General features: G+C 52.7%; 1 protein-coding gene across 3 annotated transcripts in view; it reads right to left on the bottom strand.

Annotated features, from left to right (window-relative positions):
• Positions 1 to 22,109, bottom strand: part of ARHGAP8 (Rho GTPase activating protein 8) — a 108,385-nt gene that overhangs the window by 67,389 nt on the left and 18,887 nt on the right. For 2 of the 3 annotated variants that reach the window (XM_008580841.1, XM_008580840.1), the window contains exons 2-3: positions 13,046 to 13,229; positions 1,286 to 1,373 (exon numbers count right to left, since the gene is read on the bottom strand). In XM_008580841.1, the coding sequence (XP_008579063.1) occupies positions 1,286 to 1,373; positions 13,046 to 13,202 (245 nt within the window). In that variant the 5' untranslated portion in view covers positions 13,203 to 13,229. The remainder of the gene's footprint in view (positions 1 to 1,285; positions 1,374 to 13,045; positions 13,230 to 22,109) is intronic. The other variant, XM_008580842.1, reaches the window with a different exon arrangement.

The following is a 22,109-nucleotide window of genomic DNA, read 5'->3' as shown; positions in this document are numbered from 1 at the left end:
CCGAGGGGGATGGACTGAAGGGGCCTGGGCCAGGGTGTTATGGGAGGAGGGGGCAGGCTGGAAAGCAGGGGCCTGGCATTTCCTAAGGGCCATGAGCTGTGGGAAGTGAGATGTGCGGGATGAGCCAGGGGTGGAGGGCAGGGTCTCCATCACCCAGATGGGAAGCGGATCTGGGTGGGGGTGGCCAGGAGGTCAGCTTTTTTAAGTCGGGGCATTAAGCCAGCTGGTGACCACAGAACCTCCTCCCCTTGGTTTTGTACAGTGCCCCTCACTGGACCAGCTGTGGAGCCTGTGCCTGTCTCGGGGATGCTGTGCACATAGAAGGTGCACAGGCTTTAGGCACCTGCTCATATGGCCACTGCCACACCCCCACCTTCTGTCTCAGGTCATTCCTGGCCAGAGCTCCCCAACTCCAAACCACAGGGGTGGTCCCCTCAGTTCACAGATGGACCCTGATGCAGTGACTATCCCTCCTGTGCCTCACGCACAGTAGGTACCCAATAAATGCCTGAGGAGCCCATGTCAGCAGCAGCAGCACGCCCTTAGCTCCTGTCTTGTCTCCCCAAAATTCCTCCCAGAACCTCAGAACGAGACCTTATTTGGAAATGGGGTCTTTGCTGATGTAATTAGGTAAGATGAGGTCATATGGGATTAGGGTGGCCCTAAGTCCAATGGCTGGTGTCCTCGTTGGAAGAGGAGAGGACACATACACAGACACACAAGGAAGAAGGCTGTGTAGAGACAGAGGCAGAGACCGGAGTGATGCGGCCACAAGCCAAGGAACACCCGCAGCCACCAGGAGCTGGAAGAGGCTGGAAGGACCCTCCCCGGAGTCTCCAAAAGGAGCACAGCCTGCTGACACCTTGATTTGGGGCTGCTGACCTGCAGAACTGCGAGAGAATGCATTTCTGGTGTTTTACACCGCCAAGGTTGTTGTGGCAGCCACAGGAGACTCACGCAGCTCCGGGAGGAGTTCCGGTGGGAGGTCCTGTGACTCTCGGAGGAACAGTGTGGTGTGAAGCCTGGTGGTGTGTGGCCATCTCGTCTCAGGGGCCAGCTCCATGCCCAGGATCAGGGACTGTCCCCAACTCCAGAGGGTGGGCACCCACAGAGGGGGTGTTTGAAAGGCGACAGACCCAGCTCTCCCCCGTGACAATAGTGCTAGCAACAGCCATCGTCCTGGGTGGGCTCATGAGAGCAAGAGCACAAGGGGTGGCCCCAGAAGAGAAGAGGCAGAGGGCCAGAGAGGGACACGAGCCCCGCGGAGGAGAGGAGGGGAACTTACCCCAGCAGCCGCTGGTGGTCGAGCTCGTGGGAGGGGGGCAGCCGGCAGCAGCTGAATGTGATCACGCGCCTTCCAGAGTGGTCGTCCCCTGCAGGGGCAGACATGGGTGAGGCTCTGGGCCGCCTTCTCTTGCAGAACCCTCAGGAACTTAACAAAAAAGTCTCTTCCCCGACCCTCGGTCCGGCCTGAGCTCGGAGGATAGGAGGCCAGCGTTCTGCAAAAGCGATGCCTGTGGCGTGAGCATCTACCGATATGCATGATCCTCGCTGACCTCCGCCACCAGCCTACACACTGAGAATAACCTCTCTGTTTTACCAATTGAAGATGGAGGCCCGGCAGGGTTAAGTCACCAGTGCAAAGTCACACAGCAGGCTGATGGCACCTAGGGTTTGAATCTAGGCATATCTGACTTCAAAGCTCGTGCCTGGCCACTCTGCCCACTGCCTCCTTCCCACAAAATTAAAGTCCACACCTGAGGGCCCCTCTTGGACTCTGGGCCCTGGAGGAGGCCAGGTGGCCTGGGGGACAGTCACTCCTGGGTATGACATCACGTCCAGGGTACAGGGGCCCTCTCAAAAGTCCTGAAGCTTAGTCGATCTCTCTCAGCCCGGGTCACCCTGTGCTGCGATGGTCCCTTGATACATTTGTGCCACCCCACATGGGACAGCCAGGGGGAGGAGTACTCCTTGAGGGCTTGGGACTGGATCTGATCACCCGTGTCCCTAGAATCCAGGGTCAGCGACCCGAGAACAGAAGGGCTGGCCTCCTCCCAGCACACACGACCAAGCACACAAGGCCACGGGTGAGTGCAGTTGTCACACGGAAAGCAAGGTGAAAACAAGGTGCAAGGGGATAGCCGGTTTCCCGGGAGGTGTTTTAACACCAAGGTCAAGGGCTCAGATCCCCATCCCGGCCACCTGACAAAAAAAAACCCAACAGCCAAAAAAAAACGAGGCAGAGAAACCAGTAATGGGCAGCACGGGAGGGAGGCCAGCTCCACCCGGGCCTCTGGTCAGGAGGAGTGGGGAATGCCGGGGTCCCCTCCACGATGGCCCACAAGGCCCACAGGACCCGGCCCCCGATGGTCTTCCCTTGGCCCCAGTGGTCTTCCTTCATTTTCATCCCCACACCCCAAGCTATTCCTCTGCCTGGAACGTTCTCCCTCCTTCCAGACTCCACACCTCTTCCTGCCAACCCCCCTCTCCTTGCTTGGCCCCAACACCACCTCTGCGGGGAAGCTGCTGCCCACCCCCCACCCATGCCCTGGGCCCGCAGCACCCACCCGGTGTCAGGGCAGGGGCCAAGGCACAGTGCCAGGCACAGCATAGCCCCGGCTTCCTCGGTCTCCCAGGAGGCCCTGAGTGGGGCGCCCAGGGTGGGGCTGGGGCCGGGAAACCTGGAGCAGGGCCTGGCCCTCCGCCAGCCCTCAGCACGTACTTCCCTGTCCCCTTCCTCACACAGTGGGGAGAAGCCCACCCCTGCGCCCTCCAGGCAGGTGCCACTCACCACAGGGGGCATCTAAACTTAACTAAGATTAGAAACTCAGCTCCTCAGTGGCACTAGCCATTTCAGGTGTTCAGCAGTCACTCATGGCGAGAGGCAGCTGCAGTGGGCAATGCACATATGGAACATTTCCATCCCTCAGAAAGTCCAACTGGGCAGCACTGACCTCCAGGGTGAAGATTAAGGTGGGGACCTCTGAGAACCGGGCTGTGCGGGCGGCATGGCCTGCCTCTGCCTGGTGTGGTGGGTTGAATCGTGCACCCTCCCCCCAAAAAGGGGATCTGAGGTCCATCTGGGACCTCACAATGTGACGTTATTTAGAAATAGGGTTGTTATAGATCTGGCTAGTCAGGGATCAAGATGAGACCACCTGGATTTAGAGTGGGTTCTAAATCCAACAACTACTGTCTTTATGAGACAAGAGAAGGAGATTCAAGATCCAGACACATGAGAAAAGAGACCATGTGATGACGGAGGCAGAGACTGGCGCGCTGCAGCCACAGCTGAGGAACACCTAGGACTGCTGGAGCTGCCAGTCGCTGGGGGACAGGCACGGGACGGATCCTCTCTCGGAGCCTCCAGAAGGACCTGCCCTACCGACACCCTGATGTCAGACTTCTGGCCTCCAGACCGTGAGAGAGTAAACGTCTGTGGTTTTAAGCCCCTTGGTTTGTGGTGCTTTGTTACAGCAGCCGCGGGGGCAGCCACACCTGGACAAGGCTCTAGCTGCCCACTGGGTGTCCAGCGGCTCCACACACAGGCGGGGGCCAAGACTCCCAGGAACCATACACGAGCGTCAGCCTGCCAGTCTCCCCCAGACGCGGGGTCCTGGGTCCCAGCTAAATGCCACAGCCAGCAGCTCCTGCAGCCTTAGGAGAAAGTCCCAGTCGCTCCTCTTGCACACTGGAGCCCTCCTCCCCTCCTCACCCCTGGAATTTCCCAGCCCTCTCGGTGCCACCTCCCTCTGCCTCCAGTCTCCACACATACTGCCCCCCAGGCCCCTCCCCGTCCTCCCACCCCCTTGCCCAACTCCACCACCCGTCCTGTCTCAGTTTCAATACCGCTCAGCCAGAGAGGCTGCTGGGCCCCTCCAGGCGAGGGCCCCCGGCTCTCATGCCCTCAGCCCTGGCTCAAATTATGTCCATGAATCATTGATGGGCTGACTGAAAGAGTGGTTGTAAAAGATTATCAGGAACCCGAAGAAAAGAAGGGTATCCTTCTAGAAGGGGATAGAACTTTAAATTCACTTTCACTGTAAAGTACAATTAGCCCTCCGTATCCCTGGGTTCTGCATCCATAGATTCAACCAACTGCAGATAGAAAACATTAAAAAAATTGCATTGGTGATTAACATGTACAGGCTTTTCCCCCTTGTCATTATCCTTAAATAACACAGCTGATGTCATATTAGGCATTATAAGTAATCTGGAGATGATTTAAAGTACATAGGAGGATGTGCATAGGTTGTACGCAAATGCTATGCACACACATACATGCACACATGCATGGTGATTTAAAGTACATGGGAGGGTGTGCATAGGTTATATGCAAATGCTATGCACACACGTACACGCACACTCACATGAGCACATGCTCACACGCACACATGTGTGAGCCCTTTGGTGTCCCGCCCCGGCTCCCCCTTCAGGAGAGCTGTTTATCATTTAGGACACATATCTGACTCTTCCCAGGAGCCCAGGAGCCACGCTGATGTTTAGAACTCTAGAGTCATTTCGCGGTTTCCAAATTCAGCACGCTTTTCGTTCCACGGGTTCCTGAGGCTCTCTGTCTGTTTGGAAAGCTCCTGCTGGAAAGGGTTGCACTTAAACTGTGCTTTTATTTGCTTCCCTTGCCGAGTGGGAGTTTTGGGGCACAAATGCTTCGACGCTGTGCCTGAAGGTACGGAGCATTTCCGAAATGGTTTCTGCCATCTTGGGGACCAGGGTTCCAGGGCCAACCCCGGGCTGTACTCTCCTCCTGCACGACAAAAGGAAAAAGAACCACTTCGCGGCTACTGAAGAAGCAGAGAACTAAGTGCCTCCAGGGTTGAAAGAGCAAGTTAACATCAGCAATGAAAGGTCCAAAAACTGAGCAGCGTTATCACCTCCAGAATCAGATCCTGGGGAATGTGCTGAATAACTCCACCGATGAAGACCAGCTCAGTGAGCAATCTCTAAGAGGGCCCACTGTGCACGCAGCTCTGCAGAGAGAAGGAGGCATAGTTCTCGCCAGGCCCCGGGGTCCAGGGGAAGGACAGTGATCAGGGGTAGCGGGTCTCAGCCCAGCCCCACAGCCCCTCTCTGAGATCCAGCAGGAGCCCCTGGCAGCCATATCGACATCTGCAATGGCTTTTTCCTGGGGTTGAGCCACATTTTACAGGTTAAGGGGACAGTCCTCCACAAGACTGCCATTACTTCAGACACAAGTGACAAGTTTGGAGGTTCCCAGGCCAACCCCACTTCTGACCAGCTGGCTACAAATTCAGGGGTTCCCACTACCCCCTCAGGTTTGATCGTTTGTTAGAATGGCTCACGGAACTCAGGAAAGCACCATACACAAAATTATAGTTTTATTATAAAAGATACACTCAGAACCAGCCACATGAAGAGACACACGGGGTGAGGTCTGGGAGGATCCCGACATGGAGCTTCCACGGCGTCTCCCATCACATGGATAAATCGTCCCCAGCTGGGGCACACCTGAGCCCCTATCGTGCATTTTCACTGGGGTCTCATGACATAGGCATGACCAGTGGAATCACCATGGACTCAGCTCAGTCTCAGGCCCCCTCCACGCCCAGGAGTCTCAAAGCCCCAGCCCCCTACCCACATGGCCCCAATCTCAAATCACTTCATTAGCATAAGCTATCTAGAGGCCCCCCACAAATAACAGAGCTACTCCTATCCCTCAGGAAATTCCAAAGATTTAGAGGCTACTTCCCAGGAACTGGGGACAAAGGCCAGCCAAATTTGTTATTATACAGCACTGCAGGACCCTGCACCCCAGCCCACAGTCACTGCACCAGGGCAGCACGCTGTGGGGGCAATGGGGGTTTCCACCCCACCCCAGGCCAACTTCCAGCGAGTGCAGCAGCCGTGGAAGCTGGCAGTAGGTGGGGTGGAGGCTCTGCTGTGGCGGCTCAGGGCCGTTCCTGGGGGCAGAGCAAACATCTGCTCAGGACAGCTGGTCAGCTGGCAGCAGCCGGGGTGGTCGGGATTCAGGCAAGCAAGAATGTGTCTAACACAGACATGCTGCCCCGGGCTGCTGGGCCCTGAATGGGAGACACAGTGGGAAGAAGGGGTCATGGGGCTGGACGAGGAGGGATAAGGCCTGACTTTATCCTGCTGACAAATCTGACGGTCATTTGGAAGACTGCTGGAGATGGCAAGGTGGGAGAGGATGAGGAGACAGGAAGGGAGGTGGACAGAGGGTTCCCTAGGACTGGGGAGTGGCTGATGAGGCCCCCACTGCTAACCCAGATGCCCGGGACAGCAGCCAGCTGTGCACAGGGGAGGGGATTCAGGAGGAGGCAGCTGTGCAGTGTGGGGCGGGGTGAGGGGCTGAGAGGAGGGGCACCAGGTGCAGCCATGGAGAAGGACTGGTGCTCCATGTGACAGTCCCCAGCACAGAGCTGAGGGCCTCGGGGTGCATGAGGAGCTGGGAGGCCTGTGGTTGTGGGGAGCAGCTGCCCAGGCCAGGTGGGTCCCAGGGACATGCCCTGCAAGGCCTGGTGGGGGACGTGGATCAGACTTGGTGCCCAAGGAGAAGGTTCTGGGCAGCACTAGGCCCCAGCAGGTCTTCAGCAGACCTCAGTGATGTTCCCCAGGTCTCAGCACCCTCCTCCTCACACCTACAGGCCCAGCCCAAGCCAGGAGGCTGCCTCTGCCCCCCTCCCCCACCCCCTGTTTGCAGATAGGGGTGGAGAGGGGCTCATGGCCTGTCGGTGCACCTCTTACCTATTACTGGTAAGAGGGCTTTGTGCTAGCGGGAAGAGGGAACGTGCCACGTCAGCTCTGGTCAGCTGGCCCAGAGGATGGAGAAGGTTGTGGGGATGAAGTCATGATTGGCAGTTAGGACTCAATCCAGCCAGCAGGAAGGTACAAGGTGTGCTGACCATGCTGTGAGCCCCTTCCACCCTGCCATCTGCCAATGAGGGTGAGAGGGTCCCTGGGCAGAGCATAGCGCGTGCAGTGGCACTGGGGCAGGGACACGGAACTGGGATGGGAGCCCAGAGCCCACATGGAGCTGAGTTCTCTTTCCCCAGGAGCATCCTGTTTGCATGCAGTGCAGATCCAGTCACTCCTTCATTCGACCGACACCGACTGGTTGCAGGGCCCGTGTCCTCGCATGATACGGAGCCATGAAGGTGAGCTACTACTGAAGGCTCTTCAGTCTCCCAAAAACCAAAAGGCAAGTAATTTGGCATTTTCTTTTCACATCAACACATTTCTAAATGTCCTTCCAATCTGACAGCACAGCATCACTCAGATGTGACAAACTGTTATGAAACTTAGAGCAAGCACAAGGGTGGAAAAACTGGGTTCTTTGTAATCTTTGGCATTTTCTTTTCACATCAACACATTTCTAAATGTCCTTCCAATCTGACAGCACAGCATTACTCAGATGTGACGAACTGTTATGAAACTTAGAGCAAGCACAAGGGTGGAAAAACTGGGTTCTTTGTAATCGTCTCTCTACGCTTGATATATTTAAAAGTGAAAAAGGAGGGAGGGGGAGAAAGAGCAGACAGAGGACACCTGTCCCACCAGGGTACAAGCCCGTCCCCGCTCACTAGCCCTCGGGCAGCCTCTCTGGTCATCTACAACGTGGAGTTGATAATAAAATGGACTCAGGGGGGCTACAGGGAGGATTAAATCAAGAGCTTGAGTAAGTCCTGGCACAGCACTGGCACACAGTAAGCACTCAATAACCGTGAGCTGTTACCTCCTGCCAGGTAGGATGCTGGTGCTTCCGGAGGTGCTGTGTCCCCGTTTACAGGTGACATTTACAGGTGAGGAAACTGAGGTGCAGGGCCCAAGTGAGAGTCAGGTGGGTTTGCACCTGCAGCTGGCTGACTGTCCCCTGCCCCTCGCAGTCCCCGCATGGGGGCCTTCCATCTTCCTGTGGCTGCCCAGACACAGGCCTCCTCAGCAGCCCCAGGACACTCGGCCCTCCCTCTCGTTAAGCTGTCAATGCTGCGCTCGCCTTAATGACATCAGTCAGTATGAGTCAATGTCCCTTTGTAGTTCTCCAGGAACACAGGCCAATGCATCAAAAACAGGCTTCAAAATGATATAATATGGAAGGAAATGGAAACTATCAATAAAATGCAAATTCTGCGAGGCAGCAGCTTAATTCACGACCCGTATTTGTCCCTCGCTGTTCACAGCCCAACATCATTCACTGTTTCGGCGACGGGAGGAGCCCCGTTTATGAATCAGGAAACGATTCCCGGAGCTGCTGCCCCTCGTGCACGCCAGCAGGCTCAGCATCTTCTCCAAGAAGGACGATTAAAACCCGTAACAAAGGCAGCAGAGATCCATCGGGAGGGACTCGGGAGTCTCCTGTTTGGGTTTGTGCTGGAAGGCTGCTAACCTTCGCTGCAGAAGGGAGATTTGAAGGCTCCTTTACATCTGGGTCCTGCAGGAAAGCCCAGCTGGCGTCTGAATGGTGGTGCAGAAAAGTCTGGACGTGAGGGTGGGGGATGTTTGTCGTCCAGCAGGACCAGATCCAGCGTGTCCTCCGTTTTCTCTTCCTGGCCCCTCGCCCCCCTCCACCTCTCTAAGATTCCGCCTCCACCTCCTCTGGTCCTCAGGTCTGGAACCTTCTGTCTCCTCCCCTCACTGCTGTCCACCACCTGAACCCCACTCTGAGCTCGAGGGGCCAGACCCAGATCCAGACCAGAGCTTCGGACCCTGAAACACACACTTAGCCCCACGATGACCACGTCTTAAAATACCGAAGTCAACTTTATTTACAATATTCCCCTAAGAGTCAAAATTCTACAAAGCTTCCATTTGCCTAAATATTTAATCCCTTCAGTGGGAAATCATTCACGATGACAGGAGTCTTCAGTTTCTGGCTGTGCTTCTGGATATGGGTCACTGGGGGAAGCTGTACGTGGAGAAAAAAATGAGGAAACCCCTTGGTGGGGAGCGATGTCTGATTACGCCTGAAGGATGGGGGAGACCCTGTGGGTGCAGGGGCCCCGAGAGTGGTCCATGCCACTCCCTGCAGGAGGAAGGAGGGTTCCTGCTCCTGAACTGTCCCCCTGGGCCCACTGGAAACTCAGGAGTGTAAACCAGAGTTAGGGGCGAGGGAACAAAGCCGGACGCCAAGGTGAGGTCCTGGGAGGAGAGGGGAGAGGCCTCTTTCCTGCCAAGGATGACCCTTGGTGAGGGACCACCTGGGCGTGCTCCCTGCTGGGTGCTCCAGCTGGAAAAGCCACTGGCGACTTCAGGGATGCTGATTTTCACTCCGGTAATTTTCCCTATTCTTAGCCATTGATTCATCCAGGTTGGAATGTTTAGATTTCTCTCGCTTTGGTTCTTGGATTATAAAATCTATTTTACCTAAGTGTAGAGCTGGTTGCTTTCAGCTTTTCTCCAGATGCCTTCCCCCTTGCTGCTCCTAACGACGTCTGGCATCTATTCAGGATGGCCGAGGCCATCAGATGTTCTTTAAGATGGTTGAACTGCACAGGAAACTGGTTTTTAAATGAGTGAAAACTGCTACAAAGCGAGAGAGCTATCTGGAATCCAAAGACTGCCGCTCATGCCATCATCACCCAAGGAAATCTGCAGTGGCAAGGACACAGCTCAGGTGTTCAACCGTGACAGTTCATACAGTGTCTCTGGGAGGTGACTGGAGCACAACCACAAGGCAGCCCACAGCCCCTGCATGGCACTGAGGAACCCACAACAAACATTGGGACACCCCACAGCATCCCACCGGGAACAAACCCTACCCCGGCCCGAGGTACCCAGCAGCAGAGCAGGTGGAGGGACAGCGTGTTAAATAAGAAGGCCGAGCAACTTCCCAGGGCCCCCCCTTCTCTTAAACTTTTCTTTCTGCACCCTGGAAATCTCATCCCATGCTACAAGGAACCACCCTTCCCGGTTTTTGGTTTCAGTTAGGCTCCAGCTTAGCATTTTAAAAAAGATCTCTCCAAAGCATCCCCTCCTCTCGATCCCACTGCCCCAGCACTAACTCAGACCACCGTTCTTGCTCTAATCAGCCTCCCTGACTCCATTGGCTGCCATCAGCCTTCTCCACCCAGCAGCAAGAGTAACTCTAAATCACAAATCCAATCACCCCGTCCTCTGTTTAACGTGCCCCTGTGCCATCATGACCAAGTGCAAACTCCTCAGCATGCCCCCAAAGGCTTTGAGAATGTGGTTCCTGCTACTTGGCCATCTCCAATAAAAGATTTAAAGAGATCCAACAATAAGCTGTTTATAAGAGATGCACTTTAAGTGCAGACTCAGACAGGTTGAAAGGAAGAGGATAGGAGAGGCATACTCTACCAACGCCAATGATAGAAAGCTGGAACTGTCGTGGCTCTATAGTGTTGTGTCTCTTAATGACAGGGATATGTGTTGCTTTGCCTCCCATGGATTTGTCACCCCTTTCCCCCTGGGTGATGGAGCTGCCAAAGATCACTCAAAGCCCCTCTCTTCTGAGCAGTGAGAAGCCCTGAAAGGGGTTAATTTCCCGGAACCCTCAAGAGAGAGGCATTCCTTCCATTTGGGAAATTAACCACGAATTGGGGTTCTCTTCCCACATTTATTCTCCAGACCAGGAAATTACAGGAAGAGAACATAGGTGGGGTTTTTTCCTAAGTACAGTTTAACAATAGAAGCTGGTAACATTCAGTAAGACAAGCGTGGTTACCTTCCATAATGCAATTTTCAAGAAGTTAAGTTGATCCACCAACAAATGCTTGATCTTAGCAAGCATTCTCTTCTTACAGCAATTTCCCAGTATCTTTACATATCAATCAGTAACCTGTCTGTCTTTGAGCCAGCAACTTTGCTGTGTTACAATTCTTTATGTTACAACAGAGACTAGCCTGGAAGGTTAACATTTTATATGTACTTTTAAGAAGCTAGGCCAACCGGAAACTGCAAGGCTTTGGAAAACAAGGTCCTGTGAAATACATTTGCTTTATGTATACTCCACAGATATGTTCTGAGAAATGTATCATTAGGTGATTTCATCATTGTGAGAAAGTGTGTTATGAAAGGGAACAGCAATGAATTTTCCTAATATCCACATTGGCCACTAGTTGCATGAGCATGGCACGTGGGTCCTCTAAGTATGTTTCTAAGTCTCTCTGTGCCTCACTTTCCTCATCTGTTAAATGAAGATACAAATAATTCCACCCTACAAAGTCATGAAATTTAAACCACAGGTAGGAATTGAGCCTGGCACTAAGCACTCAGTGAGTGTTAGCTAACTGTTACTATTATTTTGCTATGGGGATGGTGGGAATCATTTAAAAATGCAAGAATTCTAAAGTAGACAACAACCCTTCCACCTGGGGTCAGACCAATGTGTCAGATGCTTGGCTTTCCATCTTACAAGTCTGAGCTGCCTTTTAGAGGGTCACCCTATGGGAAAGCTGGGCATTGCTCCTCAACATATTTTGCAGTAGGTTTGTCCACACCAGCATCACTATAAAACCACAATGTGCTTCACTGCAGTGTATGACAGTTATGACATCATGAAGTGACGAGACTTTTCAGCTCCATTATAATTCTATGAAGGGCTTGCTTGGATCCCCATACCAGCCAGCTGCCAAAATTCGTCATCATCATCATCATCCTATGGCAGCATTGTCAAATATGTGGTCCATTTTTGACTAAAACATTGTTACGCAGCACATGACTGTATTAATATCAGAAAAATCTGAGTTTAAGACAAGGAGCATTACCAGCCATAATGAAGGCCATTTAATATTGATAAAAAGGTCAGTAAATCAAGAAGACATAACACTCTTATGTATATATGCTCCTAGTAACAAAGCATCAAAACACATGGAGCAAAGATGGACAGAATTAAAGAGAGAAATTTACAAAGTCCAATTTTGGGAGCTTTGAACACTCAGTAATTAATAGAAGTAGGCAAAAATATTAGTAAGAATGTAGAAGATTTGAATAACTTAATTATTAATCAACTTAAACTAACCAAAATACATAGAACACTCTACCCAACAATGCAGAACATACATTCTTTTCAAGTGCACAAGGCTATTGGCTCTCAAACTTTTAAGTCTCAGAACCCATCAATACTCAAGATTATTATTATTAAGGATGTCAAAGAGCTCTTTTAAAAAAAAAAAGTGGGTTATATCTATAGATCCTTACCATATTAGAAACCTAAAGATAAAATTTAAAAATATTTATTCATTTAAAAATAATAATAAACCCATTGCATGTAAACATAAATAACATTTGTTATATGTTTTGAAAAATAACTATATTCCCTGACTGCATTTTGTTGGCACCTGATCTGTAGGACTGTGTCCCCCATGCTCAGTCCAGGATCCCTTCTACCCAAACCCTAAAGGTTTTCTAAAAGGACATTTGGGGCTTCAGATGACTGGGTACCTGTCAAATACCCTGTCCTCTTGTTGTTCCTCCTGTACACAATGTGCACTAAAATATTTACTATTCGTGTTTCTGGGGTCTCCATTTGCTTGATAAAGGTGCTTCTTTTTTTCCATGACCTCAACAAAATTCCAGGCTCCTCAGAGGTGAGAGCTAATGGTTACTGAGTTCAGTGCAAGGCACGCATAGATGAGTGTATTAGGGTCACTGCCCACATGAGAAGCACATGCTGGGGGCTCTGATCCTCAGGTCTAAATTAAAGCAATGCGATATGTTCTCCTCTGACCAACTGCTGGACATGGGGTTGCTTATTTTCTGAGATTTTGCAGATTTTTATTGCTTTGGATGAGATATCGCATGACAGTGCCCTTAATTAATGGAACAATCTACTTAACTCCAGCCTCTGCTCTTTAAGGAGTGGCAGAACGCTGCCCCACGACTTCTCAGAGCACCAGGCATACTTTCACAAGTATGTCACTACTTTCTCAAAACACGGCAGATACTCTTGTTCCAATCACGGTTCTCATGCAGTGGGCACAGCCCAGTGGTAGTGAGGCAACCCCTGATGAGCCCACCCCATCCCACAGGGCTCTGAGAAAGGCTGGCACTACCTGTGGTCCTGGGGACCACCCAGCTGGGGACCTACCTGCCACCTGCAGGATGCCGTGTCTGGCCACATCATAGAATGGGTGGCTTGTGCCCAGTGTGGTGTCCTGGCTGGCCATGGGTGCCACCAAGGGCCTTCTCACTGCACCCAGCACAGCTGCTTCCTCCTTGTCTCTCTGCAGCTCTCTGCAGACCATGAGGGTTAGAGGAAGTCAGTTGTATTCCTGAAAAGAGGAATGAGAAAGCTTCCTTAGGTCCTTTCATAAGACAGTCACCTGCCTCTGCTGCACACCCACTGTGGACCCACTTCTGCTATGCACCCACTATGAGCCCCACTTCAGCTGTGCACCCGCTGTGCTTCCTCCTCAGCTGTGCACCCACTGTGCACCAACCTCAGGTGTACACCCACCATGCCCCCTACGTCAGCGGAGCACACACTATGAACCTTACCTCAGCTGAGCGCCCACTGTGTGCCCACCCAGTATGCAACACCATGGAGGGAGAAAAAAGAGACCCAAGGGCTGGACACTGTCCACACTGACAGGAGTAGAAACTATGGCTCAGAGAGGGAGAGAGATTTGTCCACGGTCACACTGCTAATGGCAGCAGGGTGTGAACTTAACTGCGGGCCCTCCTTGAAGGATGCTGACACTGGCAGCTGGCAGGAAGCCGGAGCTGCCAAAAGCAGCATGGTGGGCTGGGATCGAGGGCAGAAACGTGTCGCTGTGGTATGAGGGAGGAAGAAAGGCTGCCTACAAATTTTCATTTTAGTAGGGGAGGTTCGCTCATTCAAAACAAATCAAGTTTCTCATAGAAATGTTTCCAGCTGGAAAAAGAACAAGAACTTTGAATTTCAAGGTTAGAATAGATTTTGGTCTCCAGATATAGTGGGTTGAATAGTGTCCCTCCAAAATTCACCTGCACCCAGAAACTCAGAATGTGACGTTACTTGGCAAAAGGGTGTTTGCAGGTGTAATTAGGTAAGACGAGGTCACACCGGCCCTAAATCCAATAACAAGGCCAAGCGAAGACAGAGGCGGAGACTGGAGTGATGCCGCCCAAGCCGAGGAGTGCCCAGGGCCACCAGGAGCCGGAAGAGGCAGGGAGGACCTGCCCCGCGACCTTCAGACGGAACACGGCTCTGCAGACACCTTGGTTTTGGACTGTGGCCTCTAGAACTGTGAGAGAGACACCTTCTGTTGTCTTAAGCCACCTCGTTTGTGGTAATTTGTTACAGCAGCCCTGGGAGACTGATACAGCAGTCTCTCCAGAATCATAACTGGCTGTTAAAATTCCCGGGGACAGGACGGGGTGGAGCGTGGGTTTCCAGAGAGGAAGCATTGGCTTTTCCTAACATTCTGGAGGTGATTCTGATGCAAGGCAGGGCTTGAGATCCACTCATCCAGCCCACACCTCATCACAAGGGAACCTGCAGGAGGACTCAGGGGACCGTCTACCATCCGTGGCAGAGAAGCTGCCTCCTGTGCCTCCTGGCCCTTGTGGTCCTGGCCCACCTGCTCCTCAGTGTGCGCCAACCAGAATTTGCTCAGCATCACCCGGAAGGCCTGGGGCAGGGGGTGCACGGCGTGGTGGGTGGGAGGCAAGGCCCCTGGCTATCAACAGGCATGATGGCTCCCGCGGGGGGTCAGTGTGGGATGCTGCAGGGCACCCCTCACCCATCCAATCAGCAAATATGTGTTAAGCACCTACTACGTGCCGAGGACACTTTTAGACAGTGGGGACGCAGCACCAAAGTCCCTGTGGTGGGCAGAATAAAGGCCTCGCTACAGTGTGCGTGTCTTGATCCCTAGAATCTGTGAATGTGAACTTCCATGGCAGAAAGAATTTTGCAGATTAAGTTCAGGATCTTGAGAGGAGGAGATGATCCCGGATTATCCCAATGGGCCTATAGTAATTGCTAAGTCCTTACAAGAATGAGGCAGGCGGGTCCCAGCCAAAGAAGGAGATGTGACGATGGAAGTGGAGAGGAAGACTGGGAGGTGCCACGCTGCCGGCAGCAGAGGGGCCCCAGCGAATGGGGCCGGCCACGGCCAGTGAACACTCTTCCCACAGCCTCCAGAGGGAGCACGGGCTGCCGATGCCCTGAGCTCAGCCCCAGGAGGCACGTTTCAGACAGAAATGTAAGGTTAAAACTTTGTGTTGTTTTAGGTCACTTTGTGGTCATTTGTTACAGCAGCCACAGGAAGCTCACAAAGTCCCTGTCCTCAAAGATTCAGGTTCTGGTGGAGTGTGGGGATCAGGGTCAGGAAACAGACAACACAGAAATGTACCGTACATTGGGGACAGAAAGTCTAGTGGGGTGAGGGGGTACAGAGTGGGGGTGTCTCTGGATATCGAGGGCAAGGGGCCCCTGAGCAGAGATATGAGGACAGGAAGGAGTGAGCTATGCTGCAATCTTCCAGCAGGGAATTCCAGGTGGAGGGGACAGTGAGCGAAGGCCATCCGCTGGCAGAAGGGAGACCAGGGAGGCCGACCCCAGGGGACCTCCGTCCTGAGCACGCCAGAGCTGCGGGGCATTGCGTGTCAGCCAGCAGCATGCTCCGTCCCACTGTTGTTACCAGGGTCCCTCTAGCTGCTGAGTAGAGCGCGGCCGTAGGGGCCAGGGCAAGCAGGAGACCCCTGGGTATGGGGATGGCCCTGTCGTGGAGCTGGGCAGCCGTGGAGACGACAGCGCTGTCCTGCCTCAGATCAGATTGGGTCCGTACCTAGGGGGAGTGGGGCCAGGAAGCCCAAGGGTCCGTGGTTGGGAAGTGAGCGCTCCAGAGAGAAAGCCCACAGCAGGAGCGGGCAGGCATCCAAGGCAGGGTGGCTGGAGGGGGGGCAGGGTTGGGAGCCAGGTGGAGCCTGGAGGCTGCCAGGCCAGCCCAGACCGTGGCCCCAAAGCCATGGTGAGGAGTCGGGCTTTATCTAAGGGGCCTGGGAGGCTCCGGGAGGTGCAGCAGAAAGGAGGTGGGGACAGCCTATGCAGTCGTAAGGACCAAGAAACGCAGCCCCAATGTGGACCTCACTACGCAATCCCCCCAAATCTGTATGCCCATCACATCGCCATCAACCCGCATGACAAACGGTGCACTGTCGCACACGCCTTGAGCAGTAACGAGCAAACTGGAAGGCAACATCACGAGTGGGTGGAAGCAAATCAAGCGGCACATGTCGAAGTCTGCCAGGGCTTCCTGCATCTGGTGTGCAGCGCGGCTGCTGGTGCAGAACTGAGAATCACGTAGTGCGGGGCTCGGGGCCTCCACCAGGTTCTGAAGATCTCCTCTGGTTATTTCAAACCCTGAAGAGAAATCTGCACTTGAGGGAAATGAGTAAAAGAATTTAGCCCCTATCCCTTGCACGTACAGTGACAGTAAGGCCCCTCACTTAAACTCACACAGGACGACCTCAGCCACGATGCCAGAAGTGATTCCAAGCAAAGGCGTCTCCCTGCACGCCGGGGAGGGAGGCTCTCTTCCAGCTCGGCCTATCTCCCTGCACCCTTGGGCGTGTCCTGCAGTCCCTCTGAGCCTCAGTTTCTTTGTCTGTAAAATGGGGACACAGACGTAGCACCTCACAGGGTGGCCGTAAGTAGTGAATGAGGCCCTTACATCAAAGCCTCCCAATCCAGGAGGAAGGTTCCCCTCCTCCCCAGGGGGTATCTGAATCTGCACAGAACTCTAGAAGGATAAAAAGTCAACCAACGCTGCGGGTCTGTGGCGCGGGGAGGGGAGGGCCTGGGGAGGGTGGAAGGAAGACTGTCACTGAGTACTTTTTTTTTTTCCTTTTTGTCTTTTTTCGTGACCGGCAACGGATCGCAACCCTCAGTGTCACGCCCGTACCGGACCGGGACCGGCAACGGGATCGCAACCCTCGCTGTTGCGTCCGAACCTCGCTCAGCCAGTGAGCCGCTGGTCTGTATGTGGGATCCGAACCCTCGGCGGGAGCGGCGCTGTGCTCCCAAGCGGCGCACTGTAGCAGTGCACCACCAGGCCGGCCCACTGAGTACTTTTTTATAGGCTTAGATATTTTGAGTCATATGAATATACTCTCTACTCAAAAAAGGGAACGTACACCAGCGAGCTCCGCCCCGGGAGAAGCTGGAAGGAGGCAGCTCCTCCAAGTCCAGCCTGGACGTGCTCTCCAGGGGGCAGGGAGGCCTGGGCAGCCCGTCCTGAGGGTCCCTCTGACAGCCTGAGGAAGAGGCACACAGAACCAAGGGGGCAGGTCACACACAAGCCCACAGGGTTTGAGAAATGAAGGAAATGCCCTTTAAGGGACCCCTTGCTCTTTTCTCTCCTTAAAGTGAGGAAAAGCACCCACTTCTGATGCCTGGAGACCTCAAGTCACATGGAGGAGCTCCCGCCCCATCCACCCTGCCCGGCCCACCCCCTGCCACATGTTGGAGAATTCTCCTCAAAGAACAAGTTCCAGAAAGCCGAGCCCTGGAAGGTAGCACCTGCCCCACGCTTGCACCCTTCCTCGCCTGGGTGGACCTCGCCTCTCCCTCTGCTCTTCTCCTCAGGCCCGGCTGACTGGGGCCGCCAGACAGGTCTCCCTGTCACACCAGCCCCCACGTCCCTTGAGAGCAGGCAGTGCAGTGGGGGACACCTACAGTGGGAACAGCACTTCCAGGGCCGAAGCCCTTCAGGAACACCACTGTTCCCACTTCAACAGCCCCCTCAGAGACACAAGGTTCACTCCCATACCCATTTCACAGAGGAGGGAATCGAGGCCGGCAAAGATCCTTTAGCATGGTTCATGGCCACACGGCTAGTAGTCACAATTATAGATAAGAGGAACCAAATGGTTATTCTGTGCCCGGCACGCTGCTTCAATACTGTGTAAACCTTTACGGAAACCCCTGTTAGTATCCAAACAATAGAGTATTACTCAGCCACGAAAAAGAATGAAGCACTGATACATGCCACAACACGGATGAACCTTGAAGGTATGTTAGGTGGAAAAAGCCAGTTACAAAGATATGGTCCCAATTGTATGAAATGTCCAGAACAGGCAAATTATAGACAGAAAATAGATTAGTGGTTGTTAGGGACAGGGTGGTTAGGGACGTGTAAAGGGTACAGGTTTCTTTTTCAGGGGATGGAAATGTTCTAAAATCAACCATGGTGATGATGGCACATATCTTTGACTTTCCAAAAACCAGTAAGTTGTACACTTTAAATGGGTGAATTGCATGGTATGTGAATTGCATCTCAACAAAGCTGTTTTAAAAAATTAGTAAAGCAGGGTGAAAATAGCACACAGAATTTGGCCCAGTTTTTTAACAGAGAAAGGAAATGTACAACACTGTAAAAAATGCTATTTTCTATGAGTTCTAAGATTTGGGTTCATAAATCCATTTATTTTTCCATGTTCTGTTTTTTAAAATTGTTTTTGAAAAAGCCTATGTTGTTGTTGTTTTTTTTTTTTGGTCTTTTTCGTGACCGGTAAGGGGCTCGCAACCCTTGGCTTGGTGTCACCTGCACTGCGCTCAGCCAGTGAGCACACCGGCCAGTCCTATATAGGATCCGAACCCGCAGCGGGAACGTCACTGCGCTCCCAGTGCTGCACTCTCCCGAGTGCGCCACAGGGTCAGCCCAGGCTATGTTGTTTTTAATACAAGATACTGTAGTTATCTGAACCAAAAAAAAAAAAAAAATACATGACTGATATATAAATAAATGTTTCATGAATATAAAAATAAAAAAACTTACCTTCTTAGAAAAAAATCCCTGTTAGTTAAGTGCCATTTTTTCACCTTTAGTTTATAGATGAGAAAGCAGACAAGAGAAGAGATACACCTGCGTGGATAGAGGCGGTCAGGGGCAAAGCTCTCACCAATGACACTGGCCAAAGATGTCAAAGAGGAAGGAGAGTCAGGGAGGGCTCCTGGGGAAGAAGAGGGTGTCCCTTCCCCGCAGTGCCACTCAGAGCCAGCCCGGCGTGGGAGACCTGCCCCATCTTAGAAGAAGCCAATGTTTAAACACTGGATTCTAATTTGAAATTAAAAAAAAAATCTGTACACCAAGACTCAGCAATTCCACTCTTGGATATACACCCAGCACAGTCTGTACATCTGTGCACCCAAAGACACATGCTAGAATGTTCTAAGGAGCACTGTTGGAATAGCCTCAAACTGAAAACTACCCAAATAAATACCCACAAACAGGAGAAAGGAGATACGGATTGCGGACAGTCCTGCAGCGGAATGCTGCACGCTGTGCGAACCAGCGATCTACAGCTATGCGTCCCAACGCGGGTGGTCTCACAATCTGCCGGACAGAAAGACACAAAGACTATATACGGTATGATTCTAAGTCTTAAAAATTCAAAGCCAGACAAGGGACTCTATGGTGACAGAGGTTGGAGAGATGTGTGCCTTGACGGGGAGCGGCACAAGAGCTCCAGAGGCCAGTTATGCTGTTTCTGGGTCTGGGGGATGTTACCTGTGTGTGTGTGCACTTTGTGAAAATTCAGTGACTTTTGGAGGGTTCTGATTTTTTTTTTTTTTTGTCCTTTTTGAGACCGGCCGCACCGCGCTCAGCCAGTGAGCGCTGTGAGCGCACCGGGCATCCCTATATAGGATCCGAACCCGCGGCGGGAGCGCTGCTGAGCTCCCAGTGCCACACTCTCCCGAGTGCGCCACGGACTCGGCCCGGAGGGTTCTGATTTTGTTTGGTGGTCAGGGAGGGCTGCCCAGGAAACGATGGTGGCATTTTAATGGAAAAGCTATGTGGAGTTCCTTGGGGGAGTTGGGGTGTGTGTGTGTGTCATGTTGTCCAGCCCAGGCAGGAGCCCTGGTGTCGACGGGTTCCACACCAGCCTCCCTCATCCATTCGACACGATGTCCTCGCACAGTGTGGGGGCCCCGGACAGAGGGGAGGCGACAGTGTCTGTGCCCTTTGAGAAGTGCTCAGGCTGAGAAGAGCCCAAATGCAACACGATCTCCAGGGGGAAGGGAGTTAACCTCTTCTGAAAACATGCAGAGACGGGCAGAGCACAGGGGGCGTGCTGAGGCCTCACAGGGCAGGGAGGCCGCTCCCGCCACCAGCGGGGGTCAGAGGCACAACCTCCCCCCACCTGCCCGTGCTGTGCCCAACAGGACGACGCCCACAGACACAGCTATGACCCCAGTCCAGGCCTGCGGCCCCACAGTAAGACAACTGCAGATGGACATCCTGGCCAGCAGACCAAGAGGACAGCTGCCACCTTAGCCGCCAGCGTCCCACCCCCACACCTGCCAGTAACACAGCCACCCTCTCTCTCTCCCACGCACACACACACATACACGCACAGCCCGTGCAATGGCACCAAACATGGGACACGTGACCTAAGCCTGGTCAGTCACAGCACTGAATTCCCTGAGACACAGAAAGGAGCTCCGGGATGACCCCATGACCCAAGCTGCTCCAGTCGCAGTGAACTCCAAGACATGTACAAATGCCACTTTTGTTCTTTATTAATCACTTTTGCCAGTATTGTTTTTTTTTTTTTTTTGTCTTTTTTCCGTGTCCGGCAACGGATCACAACCCTCAGTGTTGCCCCCGTACCGGACCAGGACCAGCAACGGGATCGCAAGCCTCGGCGTTGCTCCCGCACCTCGTTCAGCCAGCGAGCGGGAACCGGTCTGTATGTGGGATCCGAACCCTCGGGTGGGAGCGCTGCCGCACTTCCCAAGCGGCGCACTATCCAGTGCACCACCGGGCCGGCCCCCTGCCAGTATTGTTTTTAATAAGATACTGTAGTTATTTGAACTAAAAAAGATGCTTGACTGATATATAAATAAGAAGGGTATTTTATGTCTATAGAAAAGAAGAGACACTTTAAAAAAAATTCTTCTTCTGGACTTAAACCTGGGAGGATACGGGCCTGGAACTAACAAAGGTCACCATGTGGAACTTGAGAAAAACAAAGCCAATGGCAGAAGACAGAGCTGAGACCTGGAGAAAAACCAAGCCCCTACAACACCGTGCACCTGGATCCAGCTGTGCCTGAATGTGAAGACCCAATAAATCCCCTTTTCTGCTTAAGCCAGTCAGGTTATAGATGACTCGTCACTTCTAACAAAACAAATGCCATTTTTTCTTTGAAAAACCAGTGTATACTAGAAAACTTGGTGAAATCTGCGTCAACATTCTCTTCCTTAGGAGACTAAAACAATCAATGCACTTTTAAAAATTTCGGTACAAGTAAATGAACTTCATTTCTGAAAAGCTCTTTGAGGGGGAATCTGGCTTAGCATCAGAGATATAACATGCACCACCTGACTTCACCCCAACCCCGCACTCTATAGGACAGCAATTAGAAATGGCAGCACCATCAACGCTAATTCAGCAAGCCCCTGGGGACACTGCTGTCCCCTTGATCCGAGTCTCTCTGTTCCTGCAAGATAACACAATCTTTTAACAAACCTGGTTTGCTTCATTTTGCCTTGATTAATCCGCCAGACCCCCCTCTGCTCCACAGTTCATTTCTAAATGGCAAAATGACACGACAACATTAAAGGAATTATTTTAAGGGGAAAACACCTGCCACAACTCTGTGCTATGATTTTTATTTCTGCATATCCCCCCCCAGTCTTTGTCCACAGGCACCCTTACGTCACAACGTTATAATCAGATTACACGTACGTTCTGTAGTCGACTCTGTCCACTCATACTCCACATCAACCCTGAGCATCCCCAGACCCCCAAATATTCAGCCCAACGCCCAGGCCACCAGAAGCCCAGCCCAGCACCATCTGGGATGGGAGTTAAGTGTCCCTTGCTGCAATGAGGAGCACAGATTTGGGGGCAGATAAGGCATGTGGACTACCCACCTGTGTCTAGACAATACGTGGCGAGCTCCCTCTGAGACCCAGGTCTCACCCAGCCGCCCTGCCCTCTCTCCAGCTTCTGGTTGTCTGGACCAATGGGTTGCTCCAGCGGGAGGGAGGAGGTGGGAGGCTGGAGGCTTCTTCCCGTGGATGCCCAGCTGCCTCCCTCTCCCAGCACGTGGCCACCTCTCTACACCCGGGCCCTGGCTGCAGCGATACTCCCTCCTGCTCTTCAGGACCAAAGGATGGTGCTGGTGACAGGTCACAGGTTACTCTTCTGGGTCCT

This window comes from Galeopterus variegatus, unplaced genomic scaffold (assembly GCF_000696425.1).
Source record: "Galeopterus variegatus unplaced genomic scaffold, G_variegatus-3.0.2 Scaffold2169, whole genome shotgun sequence".
In the NCBI taxonomy this organism is placed as follows: Eukaryota; Metazoa; Chordata; class Mammalia; order Dermoptera; family Cynocephalidae; genus Galeopterus; species Galeopterus variegatus.
Note: the sequence above shows the minus strand (reverse complement) of the source record. Positions and strands in the feature narration are given on the sequence as shown.